Genomic DNA, 23,614 nt, shown 5'->3' with positions numbered 1-23,614 from the left:
TAAACGAGTGTATTCAAGGAAGAAACCGAGCGGCTCCCCTTAAGAAATAATTACGTGCCAAGATGGGACGGGTGGATGTACACCTGGTACGTGCAGAAAAGATCAAGACGAAGAAAGAAGGAATGCGAGTCGAGGGGTTTTGGGGTCTTGAATAGCTGGACTGCGGGTCGTCCCATAAGGCGAAAAGATAGGAGACTGCCGAATGGGAGTGGAGTATGCCAATACGTTGCCCAGAATTCCTCGGCTTGACAGCGGGCCTGACGAGAAACTTGTTACCAAACGGGACAGATCTATTACCCCCATGGGGGTTATGCTACAGTGATTGTGAACCGTCCGTTTGATGAACGGCCGGATAGCGCTGAGATAGGGCGTTTCATGAGATGCAACATCTCCCGTCTGCCTCGATAGTTATCAATAAGTACCGCACTTCTGCATGAAAGCTTGCGCAGTTACTCCGAACTCGACGGAAGCGTAGTCTGGGGATGCCCTTCCAGCCACAATTTCCACGAGTGTCCGACTGATTCCGGAGATGGATACAAACTCCCAAACGACTATCAAGGTCGAATTACTAGAAAGGGCCCTTTGAGCCGTCTCATGATCTACGCAAATACAATCGGAGGTAGATTGAGGAAACGGGATGATGACGACGCAGGGGTAGAATTTCCTGGCTGCACCGAACTATCATGTCCGATTCGACTTCCGTTATGGCCCAAAAGTCAGCCGAAATTGCGCCAGAACTTGGCGCCGATCTCCTTACCCGATTCGACTTCGCACCAGTCCTATGGGGTATCGTCATTCACATGGCCATGTGATTTGTCTGCTGCCAGAAGTCGGACTTTCACGAGTGGAGTGGAAAAGGGTCTCGCTGGCTTGGCGGCGTGCTCGGCCCTGAGGTCTCCCTTTGCGAGCGAAAACGAGGTTGTCGAGTCTGTTCTCACTCCCGGGAACGAATACCGAATACGTTGCGTACCCTGGACATATCTAGTGCCCTTTCTGGGGCCGAAACCTATACGAATCATTGCATGAGGTGGTGGGAATATGGCGTCATTTGGCCTAATCCGGGCTTCAGTGAACGCGATTTGATCGGCGAAGATTTGCACTGTCCGTAGAACTTTGAGCCGTTTGTGATTTGGCGGAATGGTATTTGATACGGCTTGGCACTCTATTCAAGAAAACACGTTCCTGGAATGCAGGGGCAAGCCTCATGGCATACAACTGCCCTGCGGATTTTCTTCACCTTTCCACATGAGAATACGAGACTCTGGGGTCGAGGATAAGCGAACTCATTTCCAGAACATGCACGGGCTCCAGGATCTCGCCTCCGTCCACCATCCATGGCACTCCGAGAATCGACGGCTTGGAGTCGTGGCGCTCTTGGCGGCGACAAGAACTGCCTTCTCGTTAAACAGTTTACGTCAATGGCCGTGCCATCCTTCCTATTCGACTTACTCTTGAATCTGGCCCTGAGGTACTCAAGCGGCTTTACCCGCTATACAATACTACAGTGGCCCAGGTCGTTTCTGACACGTACTATCCGATACAGCCGAAAGCGGAGAAGTCCATCAGGGTCCAAAAGGAACAGATCATCGCCTGGACTCTACTAAGTGCAAGAGCGAAAATCCGAGGATGTTGTTGATCGCTTTCACACGTTCCATCATTGCGGCCATGATGGGTGAAATATATGGTTGACAGTTCCGTTGCACTGCGAAGAAGTTTATGCAACAATTTCCGGTGTTGCAGGGATTGCAGCCCCTGGTCCGGGAATGGCAACTTTCCAAGACTATTTGACTCAGGTCCCTCACCCGTCCAGCTAATCAGCGTCGGAACCGAACCGGTAGCGCCTGGGCGCTGACCGGGCAGGCCCCGGATTTACCAATCCCGGTCTTTAAGCTCCACGTCCTTCGACCTGGTGGCCTTGGCGTCTCCCGCCAAGGAATTCATTATTACATCTCGCCTGTAATAATGGATCCGGGCCATGGCCGCTGGTTTCGTATCCTCGGACCCCAACACCCTTTTCTTTTTGGCTGAAGGTCCGCTCGTAAATGGAGTGGAAAGTGGAAGTGGTGACGCCGGCGACAGCTGTGGCCTGTGGATACCCAGCCAAGATCACGCCATTATTAGTAGCCTTACCACATCGTACCGTAGGCGAGCAGCACACGAGCACTGTGAGAAATATACCGTTGTTGTGATCCAGTATTCAGGAACTATCATACACGATGCGGATTGCTCGGTTAGGTCTAACGTTGCTGTGGTCATTTCATGCCGCGGCTACCATTCTACAGAATGGCCAGGTGAGGGAGGATCCGTACCCCGGAGAAGCCCGGCGCATTACTCTCGACGACTCCTGGCGCAGCTATGATGCGCATGTGAAGGAGATATCCTACAAAGGACGGTGGGACAGTCAACACGTCTCTTGTATGTGAAGCTATCCCGAAATTGCAAACTCGTTTTAACTGTTTCTAGGGTGGTCGTGCGTCGCCCTCTCCCCTTGCTGCCTTCATTTTTCGTTGTTGATTCTGACATCACTAGCGCACCTGGAATCAAGGTTGAGTTTTCAGGAACCCAGGTACGTCTCCACAACATGATAGCCATCGCGTCTATCCACAATATTGACACCATACCAGCTTGCGGTGAGCTTTGGCAAAAGTACATCAGATGGTGTGTTGGTGGCATACCGGTCAGTGTCCTGGATCTCGAATCTCCACGTTATCTCTCTAACAATTCGCAGCGTCGGATCGCTCGACTGGCAATTCTCCAATGTCACCGCCGACGCAACCTATCAGTTCGTTGGACCGGAGTTGGAACTGGATGAGGATCTCGTAAAGGAGCACAAGGTGTTCGAGATGCGAGGTACTATCCAACATCAACAGCATGAAAATCCCCTATGCTGACCTTTCTGCAGTCACAAACTGGGGCTTCGGATAAGTCGCGCTGCCGCCGCTGTCGCTTACACTGCTCACATCCATTTACAGTTCAGATCGCCGGTGTCTCCGTTGCAAGCGATGCAAGCCTGCAGGTTCCTACCAAGTTCAACAAGAAGGTGGAAATCATCGGCGGATCGTGAGTCTGCCTTCAGTGGATTTGGGGTATCGTGCGTTAACTCGATGCAGTCTTGCTGCTGGCCAATTCGCTACTTATGAGACGATCTCGTCCTGGGGATACCTTTTCGCCGCCGGACTTGGCAATGCTGAGCATACGCTCACGGTCGGTGTCTCTTGAAGCTAAACATCCCGATCAATGCTGATGCCCCGAAACAGGCTTATCCCGGCGCATGCCTGGTGGATCTTCGATGCTACGGCGGCAGCGCACACGGCATGGTACGGCCCCCTATACCCTCGAACCCCATTACAGAATACTAATTCCCTATCAAAAAGACCTGGTACTGGAACCGTGCCTCAGATCCCGGCAGTCGTGCACGCGAATTCTTCGGCGACAAGCCCGAGAAATTTGACAACAGCGCCGAACAACCCGCCGACCTCGTCGTGATCCAAATGGGAGGCAACGACCACCGCCACCCAAACGAAATCCCTGGCGACGAATTTTACCACGCTTACGTCGACTTGATCGAAGATATCCACAGGACATGGCCCCACGCGGTCGTTCTTATTGTCGTACGTCCACCCCTCCCTATCTCGAAATAAATCTAACAGAAATAGTCCCAATGGGGCCAATGGGTCAAGGAAGGCTTGTCGTACGTCCCGACACAGGTATACGAAGAAGAAACCAAGAATGTCCATGATCATTTCCGTGACCGTGGATTTGTTTACTACTTCGATACGAAAGGGATTCTGCAGCATAACGATATTAACCCGAAGAATCACCCGACGGATGTGGGGCATCTTAAGCTGGCGAGCCATTTGCTGCAGTGGACGAGGTTGGTGTTGAGGTGGGAGCTTCAGCCTATGGGTGAGGTTCAGCATGGAACACTTTATTGGAATGATCAACAAGAGTATTAGGATGTACTGATCATCGAGAGCGTTCCATTTAAGATTCCGGCCCGTTGTGGGCTAGGTTGTATAATATATGACTATATACATGAAGTTTTGCTTCAAATCAAACAACAACAGCTCAGCCTTGCATAACGTAACCAACTTGGAGATTATTTAGCCGCTCCAGGATCCAACGACAAAGCAGCACCATCGATGAAGCAGCCCTCTCAAAGAGGCGAGATCCTTCGGGAGACGGGGGTTCGTTTTCCACCCGGCAAGAAATCACGACCTCGACCCCGGATTCCCCACTAATCAACAAAATAGGTTTGCAATCCGCGGGGTGAAGCCTTTTAAGTTATGAGATTAGCCGATCTCATTGTTTTCATTCCCTCCAACTCTATCTCACACCACGTCGGATTCAGTCTAGTTTTGCGTGCAAAAGCTCACCATGGCATCGATTCAAGTGATGACTTCTCAATAGGGGTGTCTACAATATTTGCTTGAGGCTGGGAAGTAGAAACTATTACGCTGCATCTTCGGTGCACTCCGTTGAGATGTCGGCAAAGAGAAAGGTTCTCCATATCACTAGCTCATTGACTATGTTCGAAATGGATTCGTGTATATCTCCCTCATGGCAAAATAAATGCTGCGGCGTAGCCGTTACCTATATACAATCATGGCATGGCGTCACATAACCTCATCAAACGAGCGTACCCGTCAATGAAGAGGATAGCCAGCTGCATTGGGCAGCTGCTCGGGAGTATCATCACGGAAGTTATTCGTAATCAGGTTCCCAAACGAGGGCGACCAATCCACACGAGGAGTCAAGCTCTCCAAGCCCCACAACTCAGACAGAAACTTGAGGATAGACGTGTGAGTGAACTCATTCTCTCCCGAGCCGGGCTTGTTCTGAACGACGCCCTTCTCGACCCAAGGCGAGATCAACAGAGTGGGCACACGGACACCAAGACGGTCAAAGTGGAAGGTATAGTTCTTGCCATCGTTGGCCTTTTCGATATACGGCAGGTTATCGCCCGGCGGAACTCCGGTGGGTGGAGCAACGTGGTCTGCGAATCCACCGTGCTCGTCCCAGGTGACGATAAAGAGAGTCTCGTTCCATTGAGGCGAGTTACGGATCGCCTCGTAGATACCCTTCATAAAGTTCTCGCCCATGTTGATAGGAGACTTCGGATGCATGGACATGTAATCGCAGCATTCGGGGTTGATCCAGGTAAACTGGGGCAGGTTACCGGCCTTGGCATCCTTGTAGAATTGATCGAGAGGAAGGATCTTGTCCTTGGCAGACTTGGCAGTCCACTCGTAGAACATGGCATCGGGAGGGAAGCTGCTCGGCCCGATATTCGTCGTGTTTTCGTAGTTGATCCAGGAGATTCCCTTCTCGGACAGCTGCTCGAAAATGGATTTCTGGGGCATTCCGGCGTTGTAGAATACTTCTCCGTTGTCGCCGTGACCGTGCGACGTGCCCGAAGTCAGATACGCGCGGTTAGGGTCGGTTGGGCCGGGGATCGAAGCGAACCAGCGATCGAACAAAACGTAGTTCTCGGCCATGGCATTGGTGACGGGAACAAGGTCGGGCTTGTAGTAATTAATAACCTCGGCTGCTTCCATCATGTCGTTTTCCAGGCTATACATGTAGCTTTGCTCGGTCACGAAACCGTCCATGGTTGACTTGGAGCTGCTCTGGGGGTGGTAGTTGCCGAAGATCTGCATGTTTACACCGGTGATCGTGTGGTCCGGATCATCAGACGCGATGTTCTTCGCGATGCCAGCCGCGCAGACGTTCTCTGAGCTTGCGACGGATACATTGGCGGGATTGCAGTATTTGTGGTTGACCAGTCCGTCGATGTCAGGGTTGTAGGTGAGGCCTCCGGCGAGAGTATCAAAGGATCGATTTTCTTGCACGAGCACGACGACGTTCTTAATGTTGTTCATACCGGAGGAGTGGGGTGCCGCGGCGGCGCCGAGGCCGAGGCCGAGGCCGACAAGCGCGAGAGACAGGGCCATGTTGAAGATGCAGAAGCGTCTCCCGCCTCATTTTCAAGAGGGGGCAGTGATTTATAGCCATCGCGGGCCAGTCGGGTGAAGCTAGCAAGGCTCCAGTCTCGGGCATGATCGAGCCGTGCTTGGCCGCGTGCAATTCAAGGAAGGCTTCACTGGCCTCTTGGGAAAAGATCCACTTACAACTCCCCTCTTGTCGATCATTAACTGTCCTGAAATCTCCGCATCGCTAAGAGGCCAACTAGCTCCGTGGTTTTATCTTGTCCCTGGTCAGCACTGTTCCGATTGGCCTCTTAGCCTGTCTTGGTCCCTGATCGTCTCCTGGTGTTGCACAGCCTTGGGCCACTGAAGCTTCACTACGAGAGATTTTCTTCTTGCTAATTTCAAAATCGAGCTACGCATTAATGATTGACAAACTTTCAGACACGCGATACCGGACTCGCAAGGCTTTTCCCGCAGAGATCTTGAAGCTAGCTCCGAAGCTTTTGTTTACAATCCCCAGAACGCCACATATCTTACCACCAATCACAGGGATACCCATGAAGCGAAATTAAACAAGGTTCATTCTGCACGGCTGCAGGGTTAGGATTTTGTTACATAAATGCAGGTCCCATTGACTTTGTCTAAACAATGGCCGCTTGGCCCCCACTTCCTTCTTGGGAGATTGATCTGCTGGCCGGAGAATCTCGCCGATCTACAGTACGATGAAACGTTGCAACCCGCCAGGCACGCGCGTGGACCTACCGGATTCCAAGCGAATCAAGGGGTGCCATGCATTAATTTACGGAGATAGTCGCTTTGGATGTTCCGGGATTTCTGATGGATTGTGCTTTGGGTTGTTCTCAGAAGAAAAGGATCAGATCTGGGATTAGCTGAGGGGTTGATTTCCATTCTATGTACAGAGAGATGAGAATTTGCGAAAATTAGATACAGACGACATGATGCCGAGCATACATTCAAGCTGCCCATTCGTACTCCGGCACCTTGTATTTATCAGAGTGCGCGGAAGCGCCTCCAAAGAATTTCTGGAAGAGTGATGGAATTCTGCTCCAACAAATTAACGCAAAAATAGTATTCCGCAACCAAATTTCCCAGGCCGTCTGAGGAGCAATCATCGTCGGGATAAGAGGGGGGATTTTCTGCATCTCTTTGATCAGAGGACGCATTTTCTCTTCGTACCCCTTCAGCCCGGAAGCAAGATCGCCTCGATGCTTGCCAATCTCGCCCGCCAATATATAGGCACCAGAAATGGCTAGACTGGTACCCGTGCCTGTGGGGCCGGGTGCGTAGCCTGCGTCGCCGACTAATGCAAATCGTCCTTTGTATAGAGTTGGTGTTTTAACTTGGACCATTTCGGTGCCGTAGAAGTCGTCGGATTCCATCATACCTTGGATGACTTCGTCGCTTTTCCAGCCTGCGCCTTTGTAGTGTTGCGCGACAAATTCCTTGAGTGCTTCGGTGCCGAGTTTGCTCGCTTCGCGGAAGTGGCGGACGGAGTCGTGATCGTTGCGTGGGTGGATTCCCATCAACGTGACGCGATTGCCACCATTAGCATCGGGGCTGATGCCAATGGCGCGACCGCCAACGGCGCTGTATCCCTCGCCTATCTGGCGCCCTTCAAGAAGGTCTTTCTTAATGGAGAAGAAAACTGTCCATGAATTCACGGGTCGGATATAGTCTCGCACACCACAGCCTAGTCCAATTGCCCGAGTTCTGGACGTAGCTCCGTCACACGCGACGACGAGATCATACTCCGAGGAGGGAGTTCCGTTCCTAAAGTCGATTATAACAGGTCCATCGCTGTGTTCGTCTAGCTGCATAGAAGCAATTTGCTCGCCGAACACATAATTGACATTCTCGTGGTTCTCGGTCATGTCGAAGAGAATGCGCGCCAGATCACCGCGGAGAATCTCATACTCGGAGACAAGGGACTGTTGATCGGGGTTTCCGGTAGCTGTCATGGTTCCGTAGGACCGGCCATTCTCACGCACCAGGCTGATGCCTTCGAGGGGCACGATGTTGGCTTTCACGGCTTCCTCCATTCCGGGCATTTTTCGCATCACCGAAACACCAGCCGTCCGGATATCGATGTTTTGTCCGTTGGTTCGCATCTGTGGGAATCGTTCGATGACCGTGACTTTTGCTCCGGTTTTGGCGAACCAGTAGGCTGCTGTTGGGCCTGCGATGGATGCGCCCACGATCAAAACTCTCAAATTTGACATTGTGGATTGGCGATGGGATGGAGAGACAATTTTGCATCTGGAACTATTTCGTTATTTCAAACACAACGGCCAGAAGAATCGGTCTCCATTATATAGCACCGAGCAAGATATTCACCTCCGCATCAGAGCCGCGAGAGACCCGAGGTAACACAGTCGTTGATTGGCTGACAGGAGCAACTTCGAGTTCTGCTCGGGTGCTTGGCGGCCGAGCAGTTGGCCAATCACGGCCGTTGCAGGCCACATCTGCCGAGAGCTTCCTTTGGTTCGAGTATAGTTTGTTGTGTCGGAACTGCGGTCATTGTTGACGGCCTTGGGTCTGGTGGTCTTGCATCAATTGACCCCAGAATACCCATTCGTCTACATCAATCTCGAAATTGGGGCCCATTTCAAAACCAATGCTATCCGACAGACTGCCGAGTGATGTATTCACATCGCTCGCAAGGGATGGGCCAGTTGATGATGTTGCGTCGGTAGAACATATCAACCTGTCTCTTCTGATTTGTTTCTTTTCTCTTTCTTCCCTCAATGTTCGCAAGGTATCAATGAAGCCTGGCTCCGGGGCACTGCTGTTCGGCAGGTAGGAATCCCAAGCCTTCAGAGCAAGGCGCCGAAGGGCCACATGCAGAGTTTGCTTGTCGTCAAAGAGCTCATCGTGGTTGTGGTAGAGCTGCGCGATGCTTTTCCAGGCCGCATTGACTTCTTCCGTAGAGAGCAAGTCACGTCTTTTCAACAATGTAGTCAAGATGAAAATAAAAGAGTCCCGTGTCCCCCACAAAAAGAATGGTCTGATGTGCCACTGATACCTTCTGGTACCTCCGTGAGCATGAACTGCCGCATCAGTGTCCAAAGTCTTTTGTGCAAGTTGGAACAACTCCTTCCGCTCCGCATCAGTGGCAGTCTGATCCCTAATTTTGGGGAGGCGGATTTTGAGACGCATAGCTGTCATACCCGACCGAGCAAGACCGATGGTGAGAAAGTGCAGCGGGTTGACAATATCACAGTAGCGAATGAACTTTTCCTCTACTTCGCTTTCTGCTGCGCTTATGACCTTCTCCGCTTCGTGGTGATCTGGGAAGTTCAAGGGACTTGTGCTGTTGATTGGCTTTCCTGACCTGACTAGGTTTTTCCCAACGTATGCACGCGACAGACAAAAAATCATATCCGTTGCGCCCGTTTGCTCGACTGGCTTCTCTGTCATTCCTGGCCAAATTTGGTCGTCATTGATATTCAAGGGAGGCTGAGTGTCCCAGAATTCAGGCAGAGTGACAAAGTCGATACCTGCAGTTTGGCTTGCTCCGCCATCTAGTGGGAAAATCTGGTAGAAGAGCCGTCGCCTCAGCTCCACGTCAAATGGTGGCAGGCCCATCTTTTCTCCGTCCCTGTGGAGACCTATGCGTTGTCCTAAACGAGTCGCGATCCCGGTCAGGATCCAGAAAGTGTGCGGATCGTACCAGTGACGACTGGACAGAAGGAACAGGTAGAGAGCTTGCAAGACGGAAACCTCCGTTGACTTGAGAAACGACGCATTCACGAGAGCTTGCCGTGCGCCAAAGTGAAATCGTTGCATCAGCGTCGACCGCGCCTGTCCGAGTTGATTGGTGCATTCTTCCTCCGTCATGGAAAACACCGCAACGTGGTATATCGCAAATAACAAACAGTCATCTGATTTCGAGGCCATTTCAGGATGTTGCGAAACGGACTCAATCATTTTATCAGTTGATGGAATGTGCAGAACTTTGCATAAAGGCTCCACGTTTTCAGTATGCGTCTTCCATAATACCATGGCATCCGCATGGCTTGGATGATACTCCAGAACGCTTTGTTGGGAGCCTATGAATGCACCAGTCAACGGATCTGGCGCGTCACCCCCAGGGACATGGGTATCGCCAAGGGCCATTTCATTCTCTTCCTCGTCATCGGACAGGTGTTGAATCGTATCATCTCCGAGGTTGTACCACATATCGCTGTCGATATATCTCGACCTTCCCTGGCCAGTCAAAAGCTTACCGGATTTTGATACCCGGGGTTTGATATGACTGGCCGATGCCGATTCCCGAGATGACATCTCTTCGACGGTTGATGTTTCGGCATCTAGCAGACCATTTTGCTGCAAAATGCGCTCATATCGGGCCAGTCTTTCAAGCACATCGTCGCTCACTTTCCTTTTCCGAGATCGTGGGTCGGGTACTTGGTAGATGCATTCGAGCCCGGCCTTGCGGCATCGGGAACAAGCCGAGGCCAACTTGTCGCATTTGACTTTCCGCTTGGCACAGGTCTGGCAAGCGTAGGACATGGCAGGCTGAGATGGGCCGCCACTGCCGCTTCTATCGGGTCCTCCGTGGGTTCTCGGTGCCGGGGCAATGGGGACCGGCCCACTACGCTGTTGCCCGTTGGCAGCCATCCGAGTCCTCGCCAATCAAGGAGCCCACAAAGCCTTGTCGTCTTGTCTTCAGTATGCATTCATTTCGTACAGGGACTTGCCTGTGAGATTTTCCATGAGAGTGGTGGTGAGATTTCGCCGCGTCGCGTTAAGCCAAGCGGCAGTACTCAAACGGGGTCGTCACCGCTTAGTGACGGTTAGGCGGAGGAGAGGGCCAACTAGATGCCTACCTACATGCTTGTGCTCCATTTTTAAATTTCATTACTTCAACGCGGATTGAAATATCTCCTGCTCCATCAGAAATTTCAGATAGGCAATGATAGGCCTCTAAACGGGATCATCTAACCGGCGCGGAAATATATCAAGCATCTAGAGAAAATGTAAAGCTACCTAGAATATATAACAGATTATCCAGAACAATTTCAGATGGGGTACATAATCTAATCATGAATAGAATCCGCATCGGTACTAGAGTTGTCTTCAGCCTTAACCAAGCTCTGCTCCTTGGTAAGTGTAGGATTGCGAATGCAAAACGCAAATGCAATAAGCGGTATCGTTAAACAGATACCCGTGATGCAAAGCAGCCGCTGCGTCTTCTGGTATGCGAGAATGACATGATCACGATCCGGGGTACCCACCGGATTCGCCGCCGCAAATGCCAGTGGCTCAGCGTAGACTGAGGTGGCAAGAGTTGTGTTTCCGAGCCTATGCTCCAGCTCTGACGGGAGGACTTGGTTCCAGATGGCACCAGAGATAGTATTGCCGATGGCACTTCCGACATTGTATGAGGCGAGGTAGATTCCGGTGACAACGGCCAGGTCTTGAACCAATGTTAGTTGTGCATTCATGGCGAGGTCGGGTTTTGTGACTCACATTCGTGCTTTGAGGCAGCTTGGATACTAGCTTGAGCGGGATAGGAGAACAGGCCACCGGCTATTAAATTATTAGTGCGGCACATCAAAACAGATTGTTTACTCTTCTTACCAATACCAAGAAGAACTTGGCCGCCAATCACTCCTGAGTGACTGGAGTCACCAGCACCGCCACGGTAGTGAATTAGAATACCAAAGGCCACCATGAACAAGACCGTGCCAGAAATAATGAAAGGCTTCAGTTGGCGGACTTTTACCACCACGAAGCCGAGTATGACACCAGTGATGACTGACGTGAAGCTGTAGAGGGACGAAATTCGGGTTGCACTCAGGATTGACTCGTCGAAGCTAACGTAGAGCACGGTGTACAAGAAATCACCCTGAAGATACCAGGCTTGAAGGATGTCAATTATGGCCCTGATAGTGATTGGAAGAATGTTTACTCACCAGTATTCAACATGACCGCGATCCCGAGCGCACCCCAGACAGCACGATCTTTGAGATGCCTGAAAGGCAACATAGGGTGCTGGCACGTTTTCTCCCAATAAACCCAGACCGGGACCAAGAGAATACCAATCACAAGTGGCGCAATAACCTTTGCCGTTTTCCACTGAGCAGTGATACCTCCAGCAATTGTGAAAGGAACGAGGATACAAGCAAGCATGGCAATCATCAGAATAAGTCCGACAACGTCAAGATGCCAAAATAGCTCCATAAATAGGCGATGGCCACCAAGGACCTGAAATGAACTCTTGTAGGACTCCAACTGGCCAGACCTTTTTGCACGGCGCTGGACAATCAAGAGGACAGTGATCAATGGAAGCGCGCAGACGGGGTAGATAATGGCGAACATGCCAATACCCCATTGCCAAGAGGTCACTTTTAGCACGGCGGCTGTCAAGTTTCCACTTATCCAGGTGTTTATCTAATTGAGTATCACCATGTTAGAGGAGGGCCGTAGGGCGCAGTACTGATAGACTCACGATGAAGGGAAGAGCCGGGATGTAGGAAAAGAGAAGACGGGACCGAGTGGAAGTCACATCAGCGATAAGAACTTCGACAAGGAGCATGATGCAAGTGTATCCAATCTTTGGCGTGTTAGAATGACGGTTTTCGGGTTTCGAGGCGTGCACCATACCTGGTAGATGACTGCACCGGCGCAAAAGGCCTCCACGCTCTTAGCAAATGTCTCGACGATGGTACCGATGGTATAGAAAATTATCGAGACGATGATTAGTTCAACTCTGCCGAAAACGTCTGCAATTTTGGCAGCAGTAGGCTACAAGTACTACAAATTAGCACTCTTAAACTCCCCCTCCCCCAATATTGATATCCGTACCTGTGCGGCGGCGGCGATGACGGCCCGGAGGACATTGATAGTCGCGAGCAAGCTGTGTTGGCCGTAGCTTTGTGTGGCATAAGGCTGCAAAGAAGGTTCCTGATCAGTTTCTAGGATATACTTGGGACGATTTTGGCGAGACTAACCTGGTAGGTGTAGCGAACAGTTCCATCGAGACCGTAAACGTAGGCGACTAGAAACACGCTGGCAAAGAGAAAAATGCGATCGATGAGACCGAAATGTGACGTGATGATCTCAATTCTGCGAACACCGGGGCAGCCTTCACCGAAGAGTTGGACTTCGGGAACAGGCCCGGTCTGGGGTTCAGGGTCCTTTTCCGAGCGTTCTCCGAAGCCGGTGATCGTAGCGGACATGGTGGGCACGCGAGTCAAAAATCGATGCCCTTGGAAAGAAAAAAGGACTTGGGAAATTCCGATTTTTAAAAGTTTCAACGGGCAGCGTAGCCAAGCTCTTGGCCGACGCCGAAAAAGGTCTGCTGGTGCCGGAGTCGTTGGCGCCGGAGCTGCTGGCGCCACCAAGTAAAGCAATCCACGGATATCATCTTATCTGATGGAAATTTCGGCTCCGGATGCTTTAGCAGGTACTCGTTACGGCCTGCCAAGAAGCTGCCCAGCCCTGTTAAACTTCTAGTTGCTTCATCTCGGCCACTCGGGCGGCCCGATTCTGCTCCACCTCGTGTTCGACCATGTGCTCAGTGCTCTTCAATTCCCGATGCCCGTGTGCCATAGCTCCATCGTCTCCCGGATATGAGACTCTGACAGGCGACACTGGAAGACAAAGATGCCAAGGCCGTTCAATGCATGAATTACGTGGTGGATAACTTATGCGGGCCGCAGAAATTCAAATGCGACATCGGGTACAGGTATAATACCCACTGGTTCTTATGGTGGTAAGAGTTGTCGCACGCTTTTCGACCACAACGGATTGAAGCAAGCACCTCGGCGGGTTTCCAAATCAGCAAGTTTCTTGTCATTACTTTGGTGCCAGACGAGGTTACACCAAAAAATAATCTGCGACCCAATGGGCCTGGCCGGATTATTACTATTTAGTAGTCGCTTGATGAAAGCTATGGGAACATGAATCTAATCTACCCGTTTGCAATGCGATTTGCGGGGCGAGATAGCCACAGCCGTGGCTCATCGTGACGATAAACCCAAGTCAAGGTACGTCGTATTGAGCTTGCAACATATCCCCTATTGAAGCCAGTCTTCGGTAAAAATGATGAAGTGGAGATGTTTCGGAAGTTAACTGCTTGTAACACACTCAAATATTATGCATATATTACTACGGCAACGTATAGGCAAGGTCTTCGATACATGGAGAGCAAGACCAATACGAACCTGCATTGAGCATCCCTTGCATGAGTCGAATTTCATTGTTTTTTCAGACCCCATCAGCACAGAACCCCACATTATCCGCATCTTCGTCGAGGCCTCCAAGTGAAAGTGATAAAGGTCGTCTTGCATTCACTATGGATCAGAAGATCGACAGTAAACCCACGAACTCTGTGCATGAGGCACTTTCGAGCTCACTCATCAAACCTCAGGCTCGAACGCCGTACGACCCGGCCGTGACCTTCGAAGAATACCACTACTATGCGCAGAAGACCAGAGAGGAGGAACTGACCCTCGAGTCCCCTGTCATGAATGTGCGACAGTTCTTTGAGCGAAAGAGTTACCAAGATAATCGCAATGCTGTCCCTATTGCGAATCTGACAGGGGATGATTTCAGAAGCCGCGAGAATCGACTCCAAATCACTGACGAGGAGTGGGCAAATGCGAGTCGTTCCTTTAGATCTGCCTCTTGGGGTGCTTGTAAGAAGGAACAAGTCTTGTTTCCAAGGATTGCGCTAATGCCAATTTCATCCAGGTTTCTTCTTGATCACCACTGATATTCTCGGGCCCTGGGGCTCTGGCTTCACAATGGGTACATTGGGTTGGGGACCTGGTGAGACTGATGATTGGAAGGACACTGGATACAACAATCTGACAATCAGTATAGGCATTGCATTCTACACGGTTTTTGGGTTCATGGCCGGATACTCTGGATATCTCATTTGGCGCATTTTCCTCGGCATCGACAGCTACCAATTTCCGGTCAAGAACTATGGCGATGTTGGATTCAGAACACTGGGTCGCTGGGGTCGCTATTTCACAAACGTATGCCAGGGTCTCTCACTACTTTTGATCACGGGCCAAGTGACCATCCTAATGGGCCAGAACATCTCCCAGATGTCCAAGTTCAAACTGTGCTATGCCGTCTGCCCAGTTATTTTTGCTTGTGCCGGGTTCGCGATTTCGCAGATTCGGACACTCAGATCTTATGGCTGGGTTGCCAATTTCGCAGTTTTTATGAACCTGTTTGTGATTTTCATGACGATGGCTATTATTGCTCAGTCGCCACCGAATTATAAAGCCGCGAAGCTAGGATCTGCAGGCAGTGCGGTGGACAAAACGACCATCACACCCGATAAAGACGGAAACTATCCCGCAATTATGCACTACAACACAATCCCCGCCGACGGACTCATTGGTGCGTTGACTGGAATGCTTTCGGGCGTTTTGGCGTATGCTGGCGTTCAACTCTTTGTGGAGTTCCTGGCCGAGATGAAGCGACCTCGCGACTTTATCAAAGCAATGTGGCTAGCGCAATTCTTTATCTACAGCGTCTACCTCGTGTACGGCTGCGTGATCTACTATCTCCAGGGACAATATAGCTACAACCCGAGCTATCAGGGACTCAGTGTCTATGGATGGCAGACCGCCGGTAACATAATAACCTTAGTCTCGGCGCTAATCGCAGGTGGTTTGTACGGCAACATTGGCATAAAGGTTATTTACAACAACGTTTTTATCGACATCTTCCAAGCACCCCCACTCACTACTCGGACTGGCAAGGTTTTCTATGCTGCATGCGTTCCAGTGTGGTGGATCATTGCATTTGTCATTGCAGCTGCGGTCCCGGATTACATAGGCTTCGTCAGCGTCATATCGGCCTCAATGCTGCTGACTCTGACTTATAGCCTCCCTCCACTGTATGCACTTGGCTTTGATATTCAGAAGAATTCGATTCGGTGGGAATGTAGTGAAGGTTTTGACCCAATCTCTGGACGAGTGACTCGGTCGGGGAATTCCACTCAAAGGCTTTGTCGCGGGTTCTTTGCCGGTGGCGCCTTGCAAGTTGGAGTCAACGTTTGGCATATCATCTACTTTTTGGCATCCCTTGCTATGTGCGGCCTGGGGATGTATGCGGCTGTTTTGGGTTAGCCAATCCTTCTCGTTTCCATACTGACTTCATGCTAATGTTCGGCGCAGGAATGATTTCGGCATTCAAGGATCCGCAATTGAACTCTTTCTCTTGCGTCTCGCCGCTCAACCTGAATGCCTAGTCTGACGACTTTGATTGCCCTTGGGATACAGGACTCTTCTTGCGCAGCCTTCTTCACGATTGTCTTCGCCTGAGATTTGGATTTGGTTTCATACTAATAACAAACCCACATTGAGTGAATGTTTATTTCTTCTCGGTATCAACAACTAACAGGGAATGAGACTAGTATCAGATGCGCGCAATTAGGTCTGATTGGTCGCTGTACCGGGCCGGTCGACATGATAATGGGGGTTCTCAATGGCACAGACGCAGCGATTCGTCCGAGTGACGTTTCATTGAATTATTTCTCGTACTCCAGCGTCGTGGAAATGCCGAGATCCTAGATTTACATCTTCTTGCCAGGTGTGAATGCCGTTTTCACATCCCGGTAAAAATCGTCGTCGACGAGCGCCCTCCACCCAGTCATGGCCATTGCTTTGCCTGTGGTGATGGTCCTAGCATGCGCTTCTTCAGTCCCAACAGCAAATGTAAACTGCCGTGTATGGTTTCGTGCTCCATCTTTGACCGGGATCCCAATGAGCGCGTGGAGTGCCGGTATGATCTGCGAGACATTGCCCTGATCTGTGGAGGCGCTAACCGGGGTATCATCGGAATCCAAGACCTGATCTCCCAGATCGCCCATACATTCCTTAAATGCCTTACACAGCGGCGGATTCACGACCAAATCCGCATATACTGCGGTCTCCTCCACCTCGATCTTGCATCCTGTAGCGAGAGCACCCGCCTCCAGACATTTCCGTACACGATCACCTAGTGCTCTAGTCCTTTCGACAGTGGGACTCCGAATCGTGTACTTTACTCTTGTGAGCTCGGGAATAGCGTTCGTAACAGTCGGTGCCTGCACGATAGCTCCATGGATCCTCTCGGTGGGATGAATCTGTTGCCGCAGCATAGAGATATTATTGTACGCCGACACTACCGCATCGAGCGCATTGATACCGTCCCACGGACTATCAGCTGCATGCGCACTCACTCCCCTGTAGACGGTGATTAGATCGTAGCAGGAGATGGAAGTACGACCCCCAATTCCGCGTACGTCGTGGGTCGCGAATTCCTCCTCGGAAACGGGATGCCTGCGGATGTCAGTTTATTGGCTTCCGCAACGTGGGGTAAGGCAACGGATCCATACATCATCAACGAAATGTCGGCCTTTTCGTAAGCTCCGGCGCGGATCAGATCGATCTTTCCCCCGCCATCTTCCTCTGCTGGCGTTCCCAATAGTTGGGCCTGGCCTGGGAGCCCGAATTTTCGTATCGCGAATGCCAGAGCTACAAATGCCGTGACGCTGGCTGTGGCAATCAGGTTGTGGCCACATGCATGTCCGATGTCTGGTAGGGCGTCGTATTCGGCATTGAAGTTGATGCAGCGTCCGGGGGCCTCGCCGACGACCGCTTCAAATGCAGTGGAGAGACCGTAGGCGTGGCGAGTTGTGGATATTCCCTGGGATTCAAGGAAATTACAAATCACATCATGAGCCTTGTGCTCTTCATATGCCAACTCCGGGGCTTCATGAATCTATCCGCTCTGTTAGTTTCATGCCTACGCCAAAGCAAAACGGGGTTTGGCGGGTGTTTGGTTACTTTCTTGTTCAACTCGCGAAGAGGCTTAGCCAGCGTGGAGATGTACTCCTCGATCGCTTGTTGAAGTTCTTTCTTGGTGGGCAAAGTCATTGTTGAGAGGTATCTTGGATGATCAATTTCTCTCTACTTCCAATGACCATGACCCCGCTATTTATACCCTTTCGATCGGTTCTTGTGATCGGCAACTACCGGACCCTTGTCACGGAACTAAGGCCGCCCCGTCGGACGCTAATTTCAGCCATTGCTGAGCGACTGTACTAAGATTAAATCTCAGGACAAACATATAGTGGAAGGGTATTGCTGTCTAGGAATACATAAGCAATACACAGGGAAGGAAGATGCGAACTACCCTGGGCCAGACCCTTATTTCACAGTACACGGTGACTTAGAGTAGCCACAAATACCGTCGATGAAATTGATTCTGAGGGCCATGGAGTATTGATTAGTTGACTAGTGGAAAGTGCTAATCCCTGGCCTGGATAATCTTGTAATGTGTCGTCCATTTCCCTTCACCTCCTGGGTTTAAGGGACACTGGTTGCTTAGTTGCTACTCGAGATAAAGACCGGTAACCAAGGCTACGCTCATGCGACTTGGAGATGGCTTTTCATTATCGAGCACCGTGCAACAGTCGGTATTGCGCCGATAGCAATGTGCGTAGTCACACCTTTCACAGCTTTTTTGACATATTCTACAGCCGGATCAAGAAGATATCGTAATTGGGCCTAATTAGGCGGGAATAACTATCTGTCCAGGAGGTTTGAAAAAGACCTTTAGAGAAGTACCTTGGAAAATGGAGTCAAAAGATATCTAGAATGACGTTTACAAAAATTCCTAGGAGGAGATTTAGAAGGACTAAAAATAAAGTATTGAGGCACATTTGTAATATGTATCTCCTTGGCCCGGCTGTAGTTTTCTCCACGTTGAACGTCGGTGTGCTCATATTTGCACTGTATCTGATTGTTTTGATATTGTGCGCGCCGATAAAGAGGAAGACGAGGACTTGAATGCGACATGACTCTTTGGACGGACTTCTGAAGGTGGCTGATTGTGTTACCTTGCATACACCGCCCAATAAACATATGCAGGACTTGATTGATTTGAGAGCGCTCTCTTTGACGAAAACTGGAAGCAGGATTGTCAACGCGGCGAGAGGACCGGTTGTTAATGAGGATGCGTTGATTCACGCTCTTGAGACGTGTCATCTTTCTGCTGCGGCACTGGATGTGCATTATTATGAGCCGTAGGTGTCGCCGAAATTGGTGAGCATGGACAACATTACGCTCACTACGCATATTGGCGGAGGAGCTTTGGCAACGAGAATCAACTTTGACTTGAATGCTATGCGCAACATTATTGCGGTCGTGGGGCCGAATGGGGAGTTTGCGGGAGAGCCACTTACACCTGTAAATAGAAAGGCTTTTGAAACGGCAAGCTTAGATTAGCTGTAACCTCCGGCTTGAATGAAACGTGTCTACGGAAATTTTAACGTAATGGAAAGGATGGTATTCTAAAGCTATGAAGAAGAGAAAAGAGATATCATAAAGAATGGAGGCATCTCAACAAGACGTAGATAAACTTCATAATGGCACCTAGATATACCAAGGCCCCCGGCACCCCGGTAATGCTTACTGCGAGGCCTGTTAGACATGGTGAATGACGTTGGGATTGTGATTCCCGTGGTTGTTTGGTTTCATCGCAGTCCTTCATCCCGCTGCCTCAAACAACTTTTTATACCTCATCTCGCTCACACCAACTCTGTCCTCGAAAACCTCAACAACTGAATTGGGACTCCGCGCCCTGTTTTCAAATTTAAGTCCTAGTGGTCTCGTTTCGGTACTTCTCCGCCTCGGTGTATAGGACAAATTCAACAGAGCTACACCACTCTCAGTGGGTATTAGAGTGGACAAGATCGATGCCGTTTCTTTTAGATTGATTCTGCTATATAATCATGACACATCACAAGACTGAGCATCGATACTATGATCTACTCAACCCGACAATTAATTGCCCTCTTCGCCTCCAGGAAGATTGCCCTCATCTTCCGGATCGGATTCAACTTCAGCCAAGGCCTCCTTCTGAGACTTCCCGGTCTTGTCATTAGCCTCCTTCTTCGGGACACCTTTTTCGGTAGGAGCAGACACAATTTCAGCCACTTCAACTCCGCCAGAGGTAACATAGAGGAAGTAGTCCCCAGGGAAGTGGTCGATGTGGTTGAAGAACGAGCCGAACCTGCATTTCATGTCAGTAAATTGTATCGAGATTAAATATGGAGGGATGTGTCTTACGATCCAGACTCTTCTTCCTCGCGGAAAATGCGATCGTAAATCTCCCGCTGCTTGAACTCATCCATTTCCTTGGTGAACTTGTCAAAGGCAACAGGCTGGCGACCCAGGCCCTCGGCTTTTTGGTTGTAGCTGTCGAAGATGGGCCGTTCGAGCAAAAGTCCCAGTCCAGGGGCCTTGGGGATGGCGATGCGGTGGGGGCCGTAGGTATCGTCAATGCGATCGGCAGGACAGCCGGAGCGAACGACGAGCGTCGCCATGGCTACCATCTTGCGGATTTGGTGCATCATGAAACTCTGACCGTGTACCTTCAAGCTGAGCCACTCGGTGCCGTTGATGACAATCGGGGTCGTGTTGACATTGAATGACTTGATATGCCGCTTGGCAGATGGGTCGTTATGGGTCTTTTGAATGGTGTAGTTATGGAAGTTCTTGGTACCGACGTAGCGGCTCAATGCCTCTTGCAAGCGAGCGACGCGCGACGGAGGCACACGGTATGTGCGTCTGGCGGTAGTGTAGGCTGTCTTGATTGCCTTGATGGTGTCGAGAATTTGGCGCTGGCGAGGATCCATCACGAAAGGCTTCTTCTCTGTTGAGGGCTCTTCGGGCTCCTCTGGCAGTGCGGACAAGTCTTCCTCCTTCTCCTCCTTTTCCTCCTTCTCCGTGGCCCCTTCATTTTCTTCGTCAAGGTACAGAGACTTCTCAACGACCTGACGAATATCCTCCGGGACGCTTTCCAAGATAGGCTTGATGTACTTCTCGTCAACCTCTTCCCAGTAGCCCGCAACCTCCTCTTGCCTGGCCTTCACGGCATCCAGATCACCCTTTTTCTCGGCATACTCGACGATCTTCTTGGCAATATAGGTGCTAGGGTGGGGAGGCAAAAGACAATGACTCGGCATCAAGTACTCGTAAACTCTAGAGTCACAAAGCTGGTAACAACTGAAGCCACCAGTGGTAAGCTCATAACCCCAGACACGGATTTGGGGGCTGAGCTTCTCGTTGATCTTCTGGACAATATCGGGATCCTCGACAATCATTTTCAACGACACAACATTTCCGGCAGCGTGCACACCCTTGTCGGTACGGGCGCAGCGCACGAATGACGATTTCTTGGGGTCCGACGCGTTAGCCTTGGAGACCGCTCCAGCTGCGACGAAAGCCGCAAATAGATCGCCCTCGATAGTTTTCTGGTCCTCGTTCCTGCACGCATTCGGTCAATATACAGAAATTGCGCGGCAATCGTTGGGTGGAACGTACAGTTGCATGCCATAGTATCCAGTTCCAGAATATCCCAGCAGGACCGCGACCTTCTTTTTCGGCCGCCGCTCCTCGTTGGCAATTTCCTCCTTGGAGAACTCGGTCGCGTATATGGGTGCCTTGATTTCTTCGCCGTTTTCAATCTTCCGGCGCTTGGCCTCGGCTTGTCGCTCAGTGCGCTCTCTTTTATCTATGGGTTGACGACTTCCTTGGTTAGCCGCTGAGCTCGGCGCTGGCGGTAAAAAAGCACGTAACATACCTCCAAGCCGACCTTCCCATATCGCGGTTCTTACGCCTTCCACCAGCTCCGCCTCCTCCGCCTTTGTCGTCGGCCATTGTACTCGACTGAAGAACTCGGATAGCTCGATGCGAGGGTTAAACTTGTTGTAGAAGGCTCGGGAGTTCGGGCGAACGGTCAATGCGGGTGCAATTGGGCTTCTGGGGGAGAAAATCCCTTTTAAGCTGCGCGAAAGGGCAAAGGGGCGCATGAAATCGATTCAGTAAAAAGACGACGGTCTTCGATGCGCCGCGGAGGTTTTTGAAGGCGGATACCACTAGTCCCGATATGGTTAGCCGTTATCTGCCTCAGGCGCAAACACCTCTTTCAACCCGCGCAAAGCTCCGTCGATTTATTCTTTTCAGCTTGGCTCATTCATTCCCCTCCGCGCCTGGCGCTGTTCCTCAATATATCTCATTGCACTCGATTGTAATGATGATTGCTGTCTCTCCTTGAAACGTTAACCCAGAAGCTTTGTCTTCCGATTCGACCGTCGTCGACCGTCCAGCCATTCCGGCCCTCGAGCTCTGACAGCTGTCGCAACGATGGATCTTGCCAACACCCTCATCCGGAGTGTGGTGCGCGCCTTCTACGAGACCCGCCACATTCTGGTTGTTGATGCGCTCTTCTTACACTCGGTGTATGATGCTCTCTGAGAAGATTTCATGCGCAGGCTAATCTGACTCACTTGTCATAGTCTCCACGCCGAGGACCTCGCCTTTCTGATGGGTATGCAGCAGAAGGATCTCCGCAAACTGTGCGCCCGATTGCGAGAGGACCGCCTCATCGGAGTGTATGCTTCACCTTGGCTGTGTTGTGGTGTTGGCCGTTTTTACATTCAAGCTAATCTGGGTGGCTTCTCTCAACCGCAGAAACCAGCGCTCCGAATTTCGCGATGGCTCAACACGGCCCGTTAACCGCGAATACTACTACATCCCGCTCCACCCGGTCATCGATGCAATCAAGTATAAGGTCTCCACACTGACGTCCACGATCAAGGCGCAGTACACCCCGAGCGAAGAGCGCAAGGAGTACATCTGCCTGCGATGCGGCTCAGAATGGACAGAGTTGGATGTGCTAAGCTTGGTTTCCGACGAAGGATTTGAGTGTCAAAACTGTGGCGCTATCCTAGAAAGAACCGAGGACGTCAAGGGCGTGGAGGGAATTGACCGTACTGGCCACGAGAAGAACAGCAAGCTCATGGCGCAGCTCGACAAGATGCTCAAGCTATTGAAGCAAATCGACTCTGTTGAAATCCCGCCGAACGACTTCGACACTGCCTGGGATCACAAGGTCGAGGTTCCCCGGAACCAGCACACCCATCCCACGCGCCAAGCGATCTCCGTGCCCGTCAAAACACAGGACGTTACGCGCACCACGATCAAGACAGATGCTGCTCAATTGGAGATTGCGCTCACATCCAGCGAGGAGAAGAGCGCTGCCGATCAGGCCGAGGAGGCAGCTCGCAAAGCTGCTGTCGAGAAGCAAAACGCCCTTCCTGTCTGGCACACCCACTCCACCGTCAACGCAAACGTCGGCGTTGCGCCGGTCAAGAACGAGATGGGTATGCCCGTCAAGTCAGACCTGGAAGACGAAGACCAGAAGCCCGATCCGGATGCCTTGGACGACAAGGTCGCGGCCTACTACGCTGAGATGGAGCGCGAGCAAGCCCTGCAAGCCGAGCAAGATGCCAGCAGTGCCGAAGAAGACTCCGATGAGTTTGACGAGGAATTCGAAGACGTCGGAGTTTCTGGTCCAAGTGGACCAGCCACCCCGGCTACAGGAGCTGGCCTTACCAATGTTCCCACCCCTTCATCAGGTATTGCGGGTGTTAAGCGTGATCACGAGACTGCATCCAGTGCTGCTCCGTCATCGATTGGCACACCGACTACGCCAGCTGACGATGGGCCTGCGATGAAGAGGATCAAGTCTGAGCCCGGAATTGTAGAGCCTGCTATCAAGTCGGATCCCGACGTGAAGGCCGAGCCCGAAGTCAAGGAGGAGGAGTCTGACGAGGACGAGGAAGAGTTTGAAGACGTATGACA

General features: G+C 51.1%; 9 protein-coding genes across 9 annotated transcripts; 3 read left to right on the top strand and 6 right to left on the bottom strand.

Moving 5' to 3' along the window:
• Window positions 1-2,216: 2,216 nt before the first annotated feature.
• On the top strand, window positions 2,217-3,956 carry N7498_000530 (SGNH/GDSL hydrolase family protein; the record flags this gene model as incomplete). Its single annotated transcript, XM_058447593.1, has 10 exons — window positions 2,217-2,415; window positions 2,464-2,470; window positions 2,530-2,566; window positions 2,625-2,677; window positions 2,729-2,850; window positions 2,973-3,060; window positions 3,111-3,204; window positions 3,258-3,317; window positions 3,375-3,611; window positions 3,657-3,956. The coding sequence occupies 10 exons, from the start codon at window positions 2,217-2,219 to the stop codon at window positions 3,954-3,956; spliced, it is 1,197 nt and encodes a 398-aa protein (XP_058313004.1).
• A 690-nt stretch (window positions 3,957-4,646) lies between these two features.
• Window positions 4,647-5,954, bottom strand: N7498_000529 (putative phosphatidylglycerol specific phospholipase; the record flags this gene model as incomplete). The annotated part of the gene is made up of 1 exon (XM_058447592.1): window positions 4,647-5,954. The coding sequence occupies one exon, from the start codon at window positions 5,952-5,954 to the stop codon at window positions 4,647-4,649; it is 1,308 nt and encodes a 435-aa protein (XP_058313003.1).
• Window positions 5,955-6,904: 950 nt separating this feature from the next.
• N7498_000528 (uncharacterized protein) lies at window positions 6,905-8,170 on the bottom strand (the record flags this gene model as incomplete). Its single annotated transcript, XM_058447591.1, has 1 exon — window positions 6,905-8,170. One exon carries the CDS (start codon window positions 8,168-8,170, stop codon window positions 6,905-6,907), a length of 1,266 nt encoding a protein of 421 aa, XP_058313002.1.
• Window positions 8,171-8,465: 295 nt separating this feature from the next.
• Window positions 8,466-10,571, bottom strand: N7498_000527 (putative C6 transcription factor; the record flags this gene model as incomplete). The annotated part of the gene is made up of 1 exon (XM_058447590.1): window positions 8,466-10,571. One exon carries the CDS (start codon window positions 10,569-10,571, stop codon window positions 8,466-8,468), a length of 2,106 nt encoding a protein of 701 aa, XP_058313001.1.
• Window positions 10,572-10,990: 419 nt separating this feature from the next.
• sit1 (putative siderochrome-iron transporter Sit1) lies at window positions 10,991-13,135 on the bottom strand (the record flags this gene model as incomplete). Its single annotated transcript, XM_058447589.1, has 8 exons — window positions 10,991-11,370; window positions 11,424-11,483; window positions 11,535-11,816; window positions 11,870-12,347; window positions 12,406-12,510; window positions 12,561-12,701; window positions 12,762-12,845; window positions 12,908-13,135. 8 exons carry the CDS (start codon window positions 13,133-13,135, stop codon window positions 10,991-10,993), a joined length of 1,758 nt encoding a protein of 585 aa, XP_058313000.1.
• A 1,118-nt stretch (window positions 13,136-14,253) lies between these two features.
• On the top strand, window positions 14,254-16,170 carry N7498_000525 (uncharacterized protein; the record flags this gene model as incomplete). Its single annotated transcript, XM_058447588.1, has 3 exons — window positions 14,254-14,596; window positions 14,652-16,043; window positions 16,097-16,170. 3 exons carry the CDS (start codon window positions 14,254-14,256, stop codon window positions 16,168-16,170), a joined length of 1,809 nt encoding a protein of 602 aa, XP_058312999.1.
• Window positions 16,171-16,494: 324 nt separating this feature from the next.
• Window positions 16,495-17,839, bottom strand: N7498_000524 (M20 family metallopeptidase; the record flags this gene model as incomplete). The annotated part of the gene is made up of 3 exons (XM_058447587.1): window positions 16,495-17,242; window positions 17,299-17,684; window positions 17,750-17,839. 3 exons carry the CDS (start codon window positions 17,837-17,839, stop codon window positions 16,495-16,497), a joined length of 1,224 nt encoding a protein of 407 aa, XP_058312998.1.
• Window positions 17,840-19,750: 1,911 nt separating this feature from the next.
• N7498_000523 (pseudouridine synthase PUS2) lies at window positions 19,751-21,780 on the bottom strand (the record flags this gene model as incomplete). The annotated part of the gene is made up of 4 exons (XM_058447586.1): window positions 19,751-19,979; window positions 20,036-21,235; window positions 21,293-21,482; window positions 21,552-21,780. The coding sequence occupies 4 exons, from the start codon at window positions 21,778-21,780 to the stop codon at window positions 19,751-19,753; spliced, it is 1,848 nt and encodes a 615-aa protein (XP_058312997.1).
• Window positions 21,781-22,114: 334 nt separating this feature from the next.
• On the top strand, window positions 22,115-23,612 carry N7498_000522 (putative transcription factor TFIIE complex alpha subunit; the record flags this gene model as incomplete). Its single annotated transcript, XM_058447585.1, has 3 exons — window positions 22,115-22,209; window positions 22,267-22,362; window positions 22,442-23,612. The coding sequence occupies 3 exons, from the start codon at window positions 22,115-22,117 to the stop codon at window positions 23,610-23,612; spliced, it is 1,362 nt and encodes a 453-aa protein (XP_058312996.1).
• Between the last annotated feature and the right edge of the window lie 2 nt (window positions 23,613-23,614).

Source organism: Penicillium cinerascens, assembly GCF_028974065.1.
Source record: "Penicillium cinerascens strain IBT 15544 chromosome Unknown contig_16_segment0_segment0, whole genome shotgun sequence".
In the NCBI taxonomy this organism is placed as follows: Eukaryota; Fungi; Ascomycota; class Eurotiomycetes; order Eurotiales; family Aspergillaceae; genus Penicillium; species Penicillium cinerascens.
Note: the sequence above shows the minus strand (reverse complement) of the source record. Positions and strands in the feature narration are given on the sequence as shown.